The sequence below is a fragment of the Ursus arctos genome, unplaced genomic scaffold, assembly GCF_023065955.2.
Source record: "Ursus arctos isolate Adak ecotype North America unplaced genomic scaffold, UrsArc2.0 scaffold_2, whole genome shotgun sequence".
Taxonomy (NCBI): Eukaryota; Metazoa; Chordata; class Mammalia; order Carnivora; family Ursidae; genus Ursus; species Ursus arctos.
This window is the reverse complement of record NW_026622874.1, coordinates 1,912,111-1,926,771: the sequence shown is the minus strand read 5'-3', so window position 1 is coordinate 1,926,771 and position 14,661 is coordinate 1,912,111. Positions and strand designations below refer to the sequence as shown.

The following is a 14,661-nucleotide window of genomic DNA, read 5'->3' as shown; positions in this document are numbered from 1 at the left end:
ACTGTGGCTTTATTGTCTAGCAGGTGCTAAGAAGAGAAGGGAGCCCAGCGATTGCTTTGGGATTTGAAGCGTACATTTCTCTTCCGCCCTCACATCTCTAGGCTGAATATTATTTCAGTCAAGCTCCTGGTGTGCAGTGTCAGCATGAAAATAGCAGAACCTGAAGGAAAGGGTGTCTCCTTCTTGCAAAATAGCATCTCTTCCCTGTTCCACAGATCCACACTCCGACACTCACAAATTAGCATTCTTGCTTTGGAAATGCGGCCACGGAATGATTTTGCATGTGGCTTTGTTGCAAAATATTTAGCAAGGTACTGTGCTATTTGCTGAGGATGCAAAATCAAATAAGCAACGGTCCCTACCCACGCTGGGACTCAGGGTGGAGTGGAGGAGGTGGAGAGATGGATGACCGGAATGCAGAGAGGTAGGGCAGCAAGAGGACAGCGGTTAGCAGGCTGGGAAGGCTGTCCTTGGCTCTCAGTGGCTCGGCGAGCTCTCTGGCTCCTGTGGCTTCTGGTTCTCCCTCAGTGCTGTTCTTCCGTGGTAAATTCCTGCTGCTTCACCGTGCTTCTATTCCCCCATCTGTTGAGCGATCCTAATTATGCCCGTGCTTGCTTTCCAGTATATTTCCAAGGGAAATCATCATTCTGATATAAACTCGTAAGCACTATGATTAGCAAGAGTTTAACCTCTTTGATTCTTTTTAATTCCAATCATATAGGCATGAATAAATCATGAACCCAAAGATACTCTTCCCAATTATTTGGATTAAATAATGATTTTTCTTTAAAGCTGTCTCATCTTAGTTTTGCTCACCTAAATGCTTGAGTGTTTTCTCTCTGGACCTTCTTGCTACACTTCCTATTTCCCTTTGGCCAATTTATGTGTTTGCAATTTTCTTTTAAAGCATAAGTTGGATTTTTTTCTCATTATAATAGTAATATCTTCTCACTGTAGAAAATTTGGAATCTACAGAGAAATGATTAGAAACACACAATCATCCATGTAACCATCAACAAAGCTTTTTTTCAAGTTTGCTATTTTTATGTACAAGGACGTACCTATGCTCATATTATACAAAGAAATTTATTTCTTAATTTTGAATTTAACATTATACCATAAGCACCTTTTCATTATTTTAACATTTTGAATGTTATTTTAAATTGGCTGTGTAATATCCAGTATAATAGATGCACCAGATTAAACTGATGTAACTCTTTATTATTGAACGTTTAACCTGTTTTTTAACTTTTATTTTTCTGAATAAATTCTGCTGCAGGAAATATCTTTGTGCAAAACATTTTCTTTTTGCTCATTAACTCGGGATCAGTTCTCAGAGGTGGGGGCAGAGGGCTAAGGAGGCTGAGCTGCTTCCTTAAGACTGTGGGATTTTCAGGGACCATGTAGGGCACCCTCGTGGTTACATACAGGGGGAGCTGTGGTCATCAGGAGTCAGGACCTAAAGGAGTTCTGCCCCATGCAATGTGGGGCCCGTGGCCCCCTCAGAGCAGTGACTGTGAAGGAGCCGGAGTGTCGGCAGAGGTCGTGTGTCCCTCCCTTGCCCATCACATCTGCCTTTTGCACCAGAGGATGCTGACGAGCTGTGCTGGCCACACGCTTCCAGACGCGGCTGACCACGCCACCAAGGTGACGTTGTCCACCTGCCCCTTGCAGCTGGAGGGGAGACGGGAGCCACCCCAAAGCTACTTTCCAGCTACCGTAGGAATCCAGCTGCCCAGGTCCTTCTTACAAACCGGCTGCTCCTGATATGAATTCCTTGCTATCTCCTGGCTTGTTACGGGCACTCTTCATCTATCTGCCCAACAGGGGCGGCTGTGTTCCTACCCACGGGGCGCATAATTGTCATAACCATCATTAGGCCAGGTTTTGATGAGTAACTGTTCAGAATAATTAAGCCCCTTAATGGGACGGAACCTGGATTAATGAGTGGACCGGAGGCCTGCACGCTGGCATAGCAGACCCTCCTCGCTGGTGTCAGGCGGGTGATCCTTGTTGCTCATTGCCCACAAGGCTGCTGTTCTCCACTACGTTCCTGGACGTATGGCACTGCCTGACCTCCCCAAGCTGTGACTGATCCCTGACCTCAGGATGCTTGTGAACTCACGCGTAGACCACCGTCTTCTCGCTTTGGATGAGGAATTCCATGTCCCACGGATGTGTCCGGAGAGCTGCTGGGGCCTCCCTCTAGCCCCCTTTCCCGGCTCGAGCCCAGGCCTGGCCATGGAGCTCATCACTGTGCTGTCTCATCAATGCCCAAGCTCTTCCCATTTTTCTGATGGCCACTGACACGCGACTGTCCCAGGCCATGTTACCTCCCACCGGACTGCACGCCAACCTGATTGCTCGTTCAGCCTCCAGCCCTGCCCTGTACCAGTCCTTCTGCAATTTGTAGTCAGAGTTTTCTTTTATTTTTTAAATTATTTTAATGATTATTTATTTTAAAGAGAGCACGCGCATGAGTTGGGGGTTGGGCAGAGGAAGGGCCTCTTCCAGCAGGCTCCACGCCCAGTGCGAGGCCTGATCTCACAACGCTGAGATCACAGCCTGAGCCGAAACCGAGAGTCAGAAGCTTACCTGACTGAGCCACCCAGGAGCCCCAGAAGTTTCTTTTCAAACAGAAATTCAATCATGTTCCTCCCTATGTAAAAGCCTTAGAGATCCACAGAGCTTTCCAGACTGGGTCCAAGTTCTGTCCAGACTTACAAGAGCCACCTCCTTAGCTCTCGGGCCACAGGTCTCTCTGCCTGGAACATTTTTTTCTTTCCTCCCTTCCTTTGGGGGATTTCCCTGTGTGCTTAGGCTGGATTATTATACTGACCTCCACCCTGGCGTCTGACACGCTGGGCTGTATTGAATCACTTATCATTTATCTCCAGCACTTACGAGGGTCCCTGGCACTTAGCAAGCACCCAGTAAACGTGTCAAATGAAATTGCTTAAAAGACCCTTCTTTCTGTTCCGGGCATCCTTTTATTTGAGAACAAGAGTTGATGCTGCCAAATATACGAGTAAGTAATATGTCTTTGTTTATATCCCTGGCAAGCTTTATGTATTTCAGTAAGTATAGTAAGTAAATAAAATTTCAGTAAGTTTTCTAAATGGAAAAAAATGTCAGCAAATGCAGTACTGAAAATTTCCGTAAATATAGTAAGTAAATAAGAAGTCATCTTGTAAATAATTGAACTACTGGGTTAAGTAAGTAAACTAGGAAATTGAGTCCAGAGGGGATCCATGCATATGTGGTTTTGTCTCTTAAATCACAAATTTAAAAAATCAAGGCACGTGTATTGCTGTAAAAGGACATCATGGCTTAAAATAAATCCCAGTCTTGTTTTCTCGTGACTGCAACATCAGTTGCTTAATATCTTTCATCGGCCCTTCGAAACTTCGATTTAAACTTTCCTTCTGTGCACGTATAGACGTGTGTACATGTGTGTACATGTGTGTGCTAAGTGGGGCAGCAGCATACCGAAGACACAGAGTCACACACACACACACACACACACATTTTGGTGCTTACGTTACTTTGGGGTGCGTTCTAGGTGTGGGATTCCTGAGCGGAGGGCGGCAGTGTCAGAGCACCCTTTCCCCAGATCGCGGACAGGAGTAAAGGTTGCCACTCAGAAATTGTTTCCAGTCTCCTGAGTACAGAGAGAGCTCTCTGCATTGCTTCGTGTCCGCCAGCCCCACTTTGTCCAGTTTTGATTGGGCTTTTGGCCTTTTCTTATTAATTTTTAATATATTTTTGTAGAGTACGGCTACTACCCCTTCCCTTCTCATCTGCACAGCAGATATGTATTCCAGAAATTTTACTGTGTTTCATCTAGTTTGTGGTATCTTTTGCAATGTAATTTTTTTATCTTTTGTAACTCTGTACGTCTTTTGTTGTTTCTACGTGGCTAGCTTGGGTATTCGTTTCGTGGCCACTGCCACGAAGTACCACTGTCGGGTGGCTTAGAACAGCAGAAATTTATTCTCTCCCAGTTCTGGAGGTTAGAAGTCTGTAATCCGTTTCCCTGGGCTGAGATCTAGGTGTCCAGCCGTGCTCTTTCCAGAGACTCCTGCAGCCGGCCCTACTGGGGGAACACACGTCTCACCCCTTCCAGTGTGTGGCAGCTGCCATGTCCCCTTGTGTTACTGGCTGCTGTGTCACTCCAGTCTTCACGGCTGGCATCCTCAAATACCTCTGCTCTGTCTTCATACGGCCCCTCCCTTTGTGTGTGTCCAGTCCCCTCTGCCTCTCCTACAAGTACATTGATTGCGCCTATGGCGCTCTCAAATAATCCGGGATAATCTCCTCTTGAGATCTTTAATTTAATCATAACTGCAAAGATCCTAGTTCCAAATAAGATAAAATTTACAGGTTCCAGATTAGGACCTGACATTTTGGGAGGCCATTGTTTGGCCTTCCATAGCTGGGTTAAAGTTCTCCCTACTCTAAGACTGTGTTACCTGTACTGGCATAGATTTCCTTGAAAGTACTGGTATGTTTTTTGTTTTTGTTTTTAAAGATTTTATTGGAGAGAGAGGGAGAGCATGAGCTGGGGGGGCAGAGGGAGAGGGAGAAGCAGACTCCCCACTGAGCAGGGAGCCCAATGCAGGTTTCCATCCCAAGACCCTGGGATCATGACCTGAGCCAAAGATGCTTAACCAACTGAGCCACCCAGGTGCCCTGTTTTGTTTTTTTCTCAAATGAAAGAGAGAGAGAGCCAGTGAGAGGGAGGAAGAGAGAGAATCTCAAGCAGTCTCCCCACTGAGTGCAGAGCTCAAGGTGGGGCTCGATCTCATGACCCTAGATCATGACTTGAGCTGAAACCAAGAGTCCAATGCTTTCCTCAAGTGGGACAGTTTCTCTTCCGTTATTTGAAAGCGTATTCTTTCTGCCTCTTGTTTCCTTCCAGCACATCAGGCAAGTGTTGTATATCCTCGATTTATCTATCACCCTTTTCTTATCACCCTTATGTTCTCGCGTGTGTGCGCGCGCGCGTGTGCTTTGAAATATTTCTTCTGTTAGATCTTCAGACCACTAATTTGGTCTGAAACAGTGGCCAAACTGTACTTTAATTATTCTTCTAATTTAGTTCTAAAATCATAGAGTGTTAGTCCCAGCCTTACTTGTGTGTCCTTGAGTACTTACATTGTGTTTGAGCTCTCAGCTCTGTCTTCTCAAGTAGCCTCGAGAAGTGCCCATTGTGTTCAAGCATCTTCTCTCTTGTTGGGCCCCTTAAACGCATCGATATTTGACTTCATCAGGTTATTAGTGGCTTCTTCCTTTTAGGTGCAGGAGGGGCAGTATTAAGAGGCTAACTATTCCCCCCAGTACTTCAAACTCCAGCCCCTAGGCAGGCTGCCAGGGCTTAATTGGCTTAAGCTGCTCAACATGTCTCAGCCACTGACTGTCTTCAAGATGATTTATATAAGTTGGGAATGTTGCTTAATGTTTTTCACCAGGAAGGGCAAGTTTTTAAATTAGTTGACCCTTGAACATGGGGGTTAATGGGGCACCAACCCACTGCACAGTCAAAAATCTGTGTATAACTTTTGATTCTCCGAAAACTTGATACTAATAGCCTCCTGTTGACCAGGGCCTGATAACAGAAATAGCCAACTAACATATTTCGTATGTACATTAAAGTAAGCTAAGAAAAAATGTTATTAAGAAAATCATAAGGATGAGAAGATACATTTACAGGACTATACTATAAATATATATAAATATTGAAAAAATCTGTATATAAGTGGACCCGTGCAGTTCAAACCCGTGTTGTTCGAGAGTTTCTGAGGTTTAAAAGCCAAGAGGTTTTTGTCTTCCTTCACGAAAGCTCAGTGAGAGGATTGAACTCGGAGAGCAGTTAGCCCTTTCTGCGATCTCGGCATTCAGTGGGTGTTTCCTACCTCTGTTACTACATTCTGAATGTCCTAGCAAAAAATGTGTCGATAGGAAGGGAAGATACTGAAAACAGGGGAGAAGTCCCCCCCAGGCCCACGTTCATTACAGTAAGCACTATAATTAACAGTTTTAAGAATCCTTGGTGTAAGTCATCAGCACATACTAACAGGAAAAATAAGCTTTATTTAACGACAGTCTGCCAGTATCTGTGAATTTGGGAGTTTCTATTTTCATCCATGTTTGAGAGTTCTGGTCTTCATTTTAAATCTCAAACACAACATAGTAGGACTCAATTTAAGGCACAGAGCCGGAAATACAGACAGGTTAGAAGATCTCTTATGTGTTATTGGTGTGAGATATCATTAAGAACAAAAGAAAAAAATGCATTTGTGTAAAAATACCAGCCGATTACCAGTGGGGGTCTCACAGTTCTCTTCTCTGTGTGAAGGGGAGACTACGAACAATTTGTGTGACCGTGTGATGACCACAAGGCTGGGCTCCAGAAATCTGGGCCGTGCAGACCTCGCCAAGCCTCCAGGGGTGTGTGACGACATTATAGTACGCAAGTCGGTGGGGCAGCAGAGCTGGCGAGGAAGGTCGCGTTGGGGATAGCCCCGCAGGAGAACCACAGCCCCGCCAGCGGGAGGTCCCCCTCAGCCTGTGTCCGAGCCCCTGGCTGCGCGGCCCTCCCTGTCCTGCAGGAAACTCTCCGGGCTCTGGGTGCAGAGTGGCTCACGAGCCCCGCTCAGGGCGCCCTCGATTTCCACACTTAGTTAAAGGAAAGGCAGCTCCCGTGCCTGCCATGGGGTGCAGCTCCCACTCCGCCCTCCGGTACCCCGGGATGACGGGGCTTTGGCTGTGCCGGGCCAGCTCCAGGCGGGAGCAGGGCTGGGTCACGCGGGACGCTCCCCCTGCTACCCGGCCCCAGCCCTGCCCGGCCGGCTCCGCCTCCTTACCCTCCAAAGTCTTAGGCTTTGCTCTTTGGCTTCTCTGTTTCCTGAGGCTGAGCTGTAGGAATCACACGCCACGTCCACGTCCTCCCTGCTCTCCTCCAGCCTTTGTACCGGATCATTATTCACGGTCCACTCTGACCGAGGCAGGACGAGGCTTTGCCCCTTGGGGGCCATTGAGACCAAAGCCGTATTGCCTGTCTGACCCCGGAAGGCGCTTGAGTTAGAGGCTGAATCACAAAGGTCTGAAAAATCAATAAAAGCAGAGCAGTTCTTCTTAGGACAAGGAGAGGGAGTCTATGAACACGCACGAGGGGAAATTAGCGGGATGGGGCTGCGGACCACTCGCCGGAGACGGTGGAATTGCTGAGGACCTGCCTCTCCGTAGAGTCGCCCGGAGACCGAAACTTCCTATAAAAATGTCATGCGTGTGAAAATCTTACGTAAGCAAAACTTTTATGTTTTATTTTGTGTTTTTATTTCGGTCGTTTTTGGGTTGTGCTGGTGATGACAGATTGCTAGGCGGAACGTTAGCTGAACTCTGTAAAATGGATTTTAAGCCAGAAGGTAAATTCAGGCAAATCCCTGAGAAGTCGCCATGGCTTTCCCCATCAGAGCTTCCACTGACAGGATATTTACCTTCTACTAACTTCTTTAATTCTCACCAAAAAAAACCTTTTAAAGTAAATACTGATTTTATCTACGTTCTACTGAGGAAGAGGCTGGAGATCAGTGAGAAGAGACACAGCTTGTAAATTGGAAAACCAGCTGGAATCCGGGTCTCTTTGGGCCCGAACACAACCGTGTACCATTCTCTGCTGCCTCTTCACATGTAGATAACGTCAGAATTCATGGAACAGTACAAGAAGGGTAGGTTTGCCCTGTAGCGTTGAACCGGGATCGCAATAATTGTTGACTCACACCGCACTGGAGAAAACATGATGTAATCTGCGTTCGTGCTACTACCCCGGTTAAACAACTCTCCTGAAAGAATTTTCCATGAATATCAACTGCTGAAGTGCTTGCCTTTTAAAATTTGAATGAATAGTTTTAATTTTTAATAAGTTTATTTATACCTATTTAAAATAGCATACTTTAGGTTTTCTGACTTTCCTGGTCTCTGAATTTTTTTTTCTAGGGTCAACGTCTTTTCGAAAAGTTGCTCCAACTGACTTCGCAAAATATCGAAATCAAGCTAGTGAGTGATGTGACCGCGGACTCAAAGGTATTAGAAGCCTTGCGATCAAAGGGTAAGACCAAGGTCGCTGCGCTGCTCTAGCCCTGGGGGTCTGTGAGGACATCCCTCATGCTGCCTAAAATAATACGCGATTTCTTGGTGGTCGGCACGTCGCACCAAGTTCACTTCTTATTTCTGCTTTGAAAAATAGCCTGATGAAAGCCCTTAAATGAGAGTCAGTACTACGGGGAAGTTTCAAATAGTGCTGTTGCGTATTAGTTTATGCAAAATAATCTCCCGGCCATGACATGATAATTAACTAGAATGTAGACTCTTTCCCTCTCTGAACACTGCAGTGATGCAAGTACAGAGCCACTTCTCATTCGAACAAACGCTGGATTTCTGTTTTTCTCTTGCCCTTCGAATGGAAATCCTCCTCTTGCTCTATCTTCTTTAAAATAATACAGTCAGATGTAGGCGTCTATGAAACCCGGCCTAATTCCAGAGAAGGTCATTCATAGGCCACTTTGCAATTTGTCTCAAAATCCCACAGGGACCAGGAATCCTTAGGCAATAACTTTCTTTACTTTGCTGTGTCTTCACTAATACAACTGTCCCATTCAAATACTTTTCACGGATTTATCAGAATGTCGGCCCTGCATTTACTATGGGCGCTGTAAGCCTCTGCGCGGAAATGCCAGGCGTGCCAGTGGAAGTGCACGGGCTGCTCCGTGTCCCCAGGAGAAGACCAGGCGTTGGCCCCGGTGAGCGGCATTGTGTCTCACGTCTGTGCTGTGTAAACATGGGGGGGCAGTGGTGCTGGTTGTCTTCCCCAGATGATGAAGTGAAAACCCTTCTGAAAAATGTGCCAGGCTAGGAAGCAAAGAGCACAAGTAGTCTCTCCTTCTGCAGGAGAAAAGTTGGCAGCAACAAAGCCTATGGAAAGACCTGAATATACAGAAGACGTACGCATGGTCGGGCACAGGCGTGGTATTTTTCACGCGTGGGAAAGTCGAGGAAACGCAGGAGCTACTGTCAGGCCTGAGCAGAGGGTATTGTTTCTGAAACACTAGAAGATACGTAGTTCAGTGGATTAACACGAATTAGAAACGTATCCTTACTTTTCCTGTTTAGAAAATGTGAGATTGGGTTCCCACTCTGAAAATCCTTGAGCTGACACGTTTTTAGGAATGGGATACTTTTGGCTCACTCTGGGTGCCTGTATTTGCTGATAAATCTCCCACGGTGTCTACTTCCATACACACACACACACACACACACACACCCCGCATATACGCACGCACCCCAACCTCTTCTTTCACCTGGAACTGATAGAATATTGTATGACAACTATACTTCAATTATAACAACCAGAAAACACCCAACTATGCAGGCCTGAGGGGTGTGTCAGGTGCTGCTGACTGTTTGGCCCTCGAGACATTCATTCGCTATAAATGAGTCTGTGGGTAGAGTCCTTGCATACGGTTCCAGAGCGAGCTATGAATCAAAGTTTCATTGTAGCCACTGCTTCTCACGAAGAGGGAAGTGTTCGAATTTCCCGGTAAATGTTGTCTGTTACTACAACTTAGGCTCTGTGAGTGTGTGGTAGGAGTTCTCATCAAAACAGGACAAATAATGTCCCTTTACAATGGGAGAGCGATAAACAGGACCCTGATCCCTCGTCGCCGTCCCCTGTGTGCCTCTGCTAGGCCCGTCTGGCTTCCGTTCTGCGCAAGTATACGTCACCACCTGTTTTCATCACAGCGACTGTAGGTCTCTTATCCTCTGTCAGAGACATATTAAATAATAACAGTGCATTTTAGAAATGTTTGTTATGAAACCATCTTATTTAATTTTTATGAAATCATTTTAAATCTGGGTTGGAATACCTCTCTTTAGGGTTATCTTTTAATTTTTTTATGGAGAGATCCTGGTCTTCCCGTAAAGTTCGAGGAAGGTCTGGCCAGAAATAGTCCACGAGCCATGAGCAACTTCGTCTGTGAAAAGTCGCTGGCCGTAGGAGCTGGTCACATGCACGGTGAGAAGGGGTGACTGAGGCTTCCCCAGAGTGGTGAGGAGTTCGTGCAGGTGTGGGGCCTGCAAGGGCAAGGCAGGCCAGGCGGGCCTCAGAGCCCTTCCTGGAGGCAGGGGGATCCTGGCTGATTTCTGTCACTCCTGCTGCCCCCCCTGGGGCCTGTCCTCTCCCCCACTCACAGGACTCTGATGTCAGAAAGGTCACCCCCCACAAAGCCTCACACTGTGGCCCAGAGGTGGGATGCTTTTGAATCCCTATGCTCAAGGAGTCCACGGGCCCAGGGAGGGATTTCATTTTAGACAAGGCTGTCTGTCAGTTCAAACATCTATGCCACTGACTGACCTTCTCCAGGCGTCCCCGCGAGCATCCGAAATGCGGCACGTTGGCTTAGCTGGTGCTCTTCCTCTCCTCCCTTCCAGCCACAGCCGCTTGACCTGGGTTCCCACCCGCCCGGCTGCTCCTGTGCGCTTCCACATCAGAGATGACACTCTGTCTGACGTGTGGAAAAGCGCCCCATAAATTGTTTTTCCTAGAATTAAACTTGCTTTCTAAATCTGGAGGCCTTCGGATGCCTTCACGGGTTTTGTGCGTGGATTTTGTCAGCTGTCCGTTGTCTCGGCTGGAGGACTAGTCTGAAAGCAGTGAGCTCCAACCTGAACGGGCAGTGTGTGGGAAATGGCTTCTGGCTGCGGCAGGCCGCACGGTCGAGCTGATGCGCTTCAGGTCTGTCGCCAAGTCCTGCTTCTTCCTCCACACCCGCCTGCACGTGGGGCCCACCGTGGCTGGGGGTGACCGCGCCATCCCCTGTTCTTGTCTCCCAGCCGGAGCCTTGGAAGTCCCACCTGTCACCTGACTGCAGGCTGGTAATACCACAGCAGTGCTGTTTGTGCTATTCACACGGTGTTTGTTTCTGGCCGTGTCTCTTAGTCATAAGCAAAATATTATTTCTCTCTCGTACCGTCTGTTTTCTATGGCCTTATGTTTTGGAGCCCTTTCAAGGTTTACAGCAACATTGGGAGGAAGGGATGGAGATTTCCCAGGTACCCCCGCCCCGACCCATGCACAGCCTCCCCCATCATCAGCATCACTCCCCAGAGGGGACGCGAGTTACCAAGGGTGAGCCTGAATCGACACTTTGTCATCGCCCGCAGGCCACAGTTTACCCTGGGATTCACTCTTGGTGTCACTCAGTCTCCAGCTTTGGTCACATTGAGGTGACATAGATCTCTCATTATAACGTCATACAGGGTATTTTCACGGCCCTAAAAATCCTCTCCGCTCTGCCTGTCCGTTTCCCTACCTGCTGTGTTTTTAATCCTTTTTTTTTAAAGATTTTATTTATTTATTTGACAGAGAGACAGACATCCAGTGGGGGGAGGAGGGAACACAAGCAGGGGGAGTGGGAGAGGAAGAAGCAGGCTCCCAGTGGAGGAGCCTGATGTGGGGTTCGATCCCAGGACCCCGGGATCACACCCTGAGCCCAAGGCAGCCGCCCAATGACTGAGCCACCCAGGCGCCCCTGTGTTTTTAATCCTTATGCTGTATTACTGCTACAGTGAAATTTATAAGTAAGAATTTCTTTTTTATTTGTCTTTCAAAACCATAGCAATTCAGTGTGCTTTCTATAATACGACAAAAGTATTTGCTCAGTAGCCTACCAAAAATTAAGACTAACATAATGTTACGCTAGAAAATATAAATTTCCTTTTGGGAAAAACCAGGCTTTTACTCGTGCACTGTTGGACGGTATAGCTCTTTAATAGAACGACTCATGAGGTAAAAGTCAGAAAGGATTAAAGTCAGTGATCTAGAAATAAAGTCCACACAATTAAAAAAAAAAAAAACACGTGAAACAATTCAGGATCTGAATGTCCTTTTCAGTCCTATTCGTACCAGTTTCTGTTGTTGGCTTTCCAGATGCATGAATGAGAGTTGCGATTTCCCAAACACAGCCAGGGCTCTGTTTCCTAACACACACTTTTCCTTGTACTTCAAACACCCTCTCTCCTCTGTCGGTTTGCGAGCTCTCATTCATCCCTCAACGTCCATTTTAAGCCTTACTCATGGCATCGCCTTCAGACTTCCTTTCTTTTCCACAGTTGCTCTTACCATCTTCTTTTCCTCCATTGTGCATTCATTATTCATTCAACAACCATTCCTTGAACATCTGACAGGTGCCCGAAAGGTGGGCTTTAAAGCTAGAAAACTGACAAAGGCCTGAGCCTTCCGCTGACTTCAGAGAGTTCACAGTTTGCTAGATAGATTGCCATGAGTGAGATGAAATGATCAAGGAATTCTTGAAACATCTACGCAGAGTCCAATTTTTCTGAATCACTTTTTGCGTCTGAGTCACGGATGCCTGTGTTTTCCACCCGGCACGGTCTCTGCACCATCACGACATGGATGGCGCTCTGACTTCAGAAGCAGGCGGTCTACTATTGTCTCTTTTCTCTGAGCAGACTTCCGTTTTCTCTGAGCACACTTACCAGAAAATGTCGAAGGAAGATATTCTGACAGTAATCAGGACTCCCGATCCTTCCTCAAAGAGCCCTGAAATGGTTTGTTGACTGAATATTGAGAAACTGCAGGAAGCTGGTCACACCCCCAGGAATAACAGTCCAGACTTGAAGGGACAGCTCAGTTATAACTGCCACCCCCCTAAGCAATTGTAAGATGCATCCCAACGGCAGAGTCGTTAAAATGTAAAAACTGCAGGTTTTATTGTTTATTTTTTTAAAGGTTTTATTTATTTATTTGGCAGAGAGAGCACGAGCAGGGGGAGCAGCAGAAGGAGAGGCAGACTGCCCGCTGAGCAGGGAGCCCCACTCGGGGCTCGATCCCAGGACCCTGGGATCCTGACCTGAGCAGAAGGCAGATGCTTCACCGACTGAGCCACCCAGTGCCCCCAAACTGCAGGTTTTAGAACCAATGACATATGGTAATGAGGGTTAATTTAAAATTCAGCAATAAATTTTAAAATCCAACTTAGAAACCCTTAGCTTTAATACTTAAATTAACTTAAAACCGATCACTCCTAATACTGCCCTGAAGGAGGTGACTTCTAGACCATGCCTCCTGTCACAGGGCTTCTCTCTGGGGCAGCAGCCGTCCTCTGAACAGAAATTCAGAGAATTCAGGCTCCACTGTACTTCAGAAACACCGGGATGTTTTTTACCAGAAGTCTTGATGGTGAAGTGCATTCGGTGATAGGAAGTGTTCCTGTCCGAACGAACGAACGAACGAACAAGGGAAAAACCCTGCTCTATTACCTTAAATGGGAAAAGAGGTTATGCAAACCAGATTTTTATATGAAAGCTCTATAGGAAACAGCATAATGAAACCAGAAGCCCAAAATCAGCTGGAGAAGAGGCAGCCTCCTGGGTAGACAACGCAGAAACCCTATCCCCAGGTATAGAGCATGATGAAATTGCACCCGCAGTGAAAACAGAAGAGGTCATCCTAAGAGCTCGGTTTTGAAAAGGAGAGCAATCTAAAACACTCATAACTGGTAGGTTGAACTCCGTCACTGGGTGCCGCTTGGACTTTCCTCATCTCTGGTGATCAGCCTCGCTGTGCAACAGAATGAAATTCGTCCTAGAGCTTGGGGGACTTCCGAGTGGGCCCCTGGCTTCCGACGGTGCAGCTTACTGGAGGCTCAGGCCTGTTAGCCCGGTCCCGGCTCAGCTGGTGTTTCAAGCTCTCAGTCTGAGAATCAAACCCGCCTTGTCCTCGATCGCTTCGTTCGTGCGCATGCAGACCTACCGGAGAGCAAACCTCGAACTTGGACCATGCTGCCTCTGGAAGCTTGTGACGTCTTCCAGGAGCTGGTAACAGAACTATTTTTTGGAGTTGTATTTTGTTTAGCAAGAGCCTGAAGGTGTCTAGAATTTCTTTCTCCTCTGGCTTCTCTAGATACATGGGTGGGTGGATGGATTGGTAGTGGATTGGTAGACAGGTAGACAGATTTTCAGATCTTAGCCATAGCATTAATGTGCCAGGAATTTCTTTCCTCTTTGGTTTCTTTAGATACATAGTCAAACAGACAGATGAAAACATGGATGGATGGATGGATGGTTGGATGGATGGATGGATGGATGGATGGATGGATGGATGGATGGCTAGACAGATCTTCAAATCTTCTATGAGATTTAAAAATTAAAGTTCTAAGTTTCTCAATTGTTTTATCCACATTGTTTCATTTCTGTTACTCTTTGTGAAGGCAAAACAAAGCGTGTCCTTCGAGTGGACTCTTGACCTCTGTGTTGTCCCCCAGCCCTTCCCCTGCTCTCACATGCTCCTTTTGTGAATTTGTCATACGTTTGCTGGTGACTGGCTCAAACAGAGTCTGTGGTTGGAGTAAAGCTGACCCCGGTGGTCCCTCGCTACTACAGTATGCCAATCAAGTGAACTAAGTAGCCAGAGCCTCACCCACGCTAGTGAACAGACGAGAGCAGCAGATCCTAATGAGTGCTGGTTCCCATCCACAAAGCACTGAACAAAGAGTAAATATGTGGTTGGCATTTCCTTGTGACTAAGTCTTATTCCTTTAAGTCAGAATTTTAATATTTCAAATAAGAGTAAAGCCCTTT

General features: G+C 46.7%; 1 protein-coding gene across 8 annotated transcripts in view; it reads left to right on the top strand.

The window, feature by feature from the left end:
* PLD5 (phospholipase D family member 5) overlaps positions 1 to 14,661 on the top strand; it is a 385,783-nt gene that overhangs the window by 206,667 nt on the left and 164,455 nt on the right. For 6 of the 8 annotated variants that reach the window (XM_026487593.4, XM_026487592.4, XM_044379889.3 and 3 more), the window contains one exon: positions 7,999 to 8,110. In XM_026487593.4, the coding sequence (XP_026343378.1) occupies positions 7,999 to 8,110 (112 nt within the window). Of the gene's footprint in view, positions 1 to 7,998; positions 8,111 to 14,661 lie in introns of those variants that run through there. The other 2 variants (XM_057315031.1, XM_026487597.4) reach the window with 2 other exon arrangements.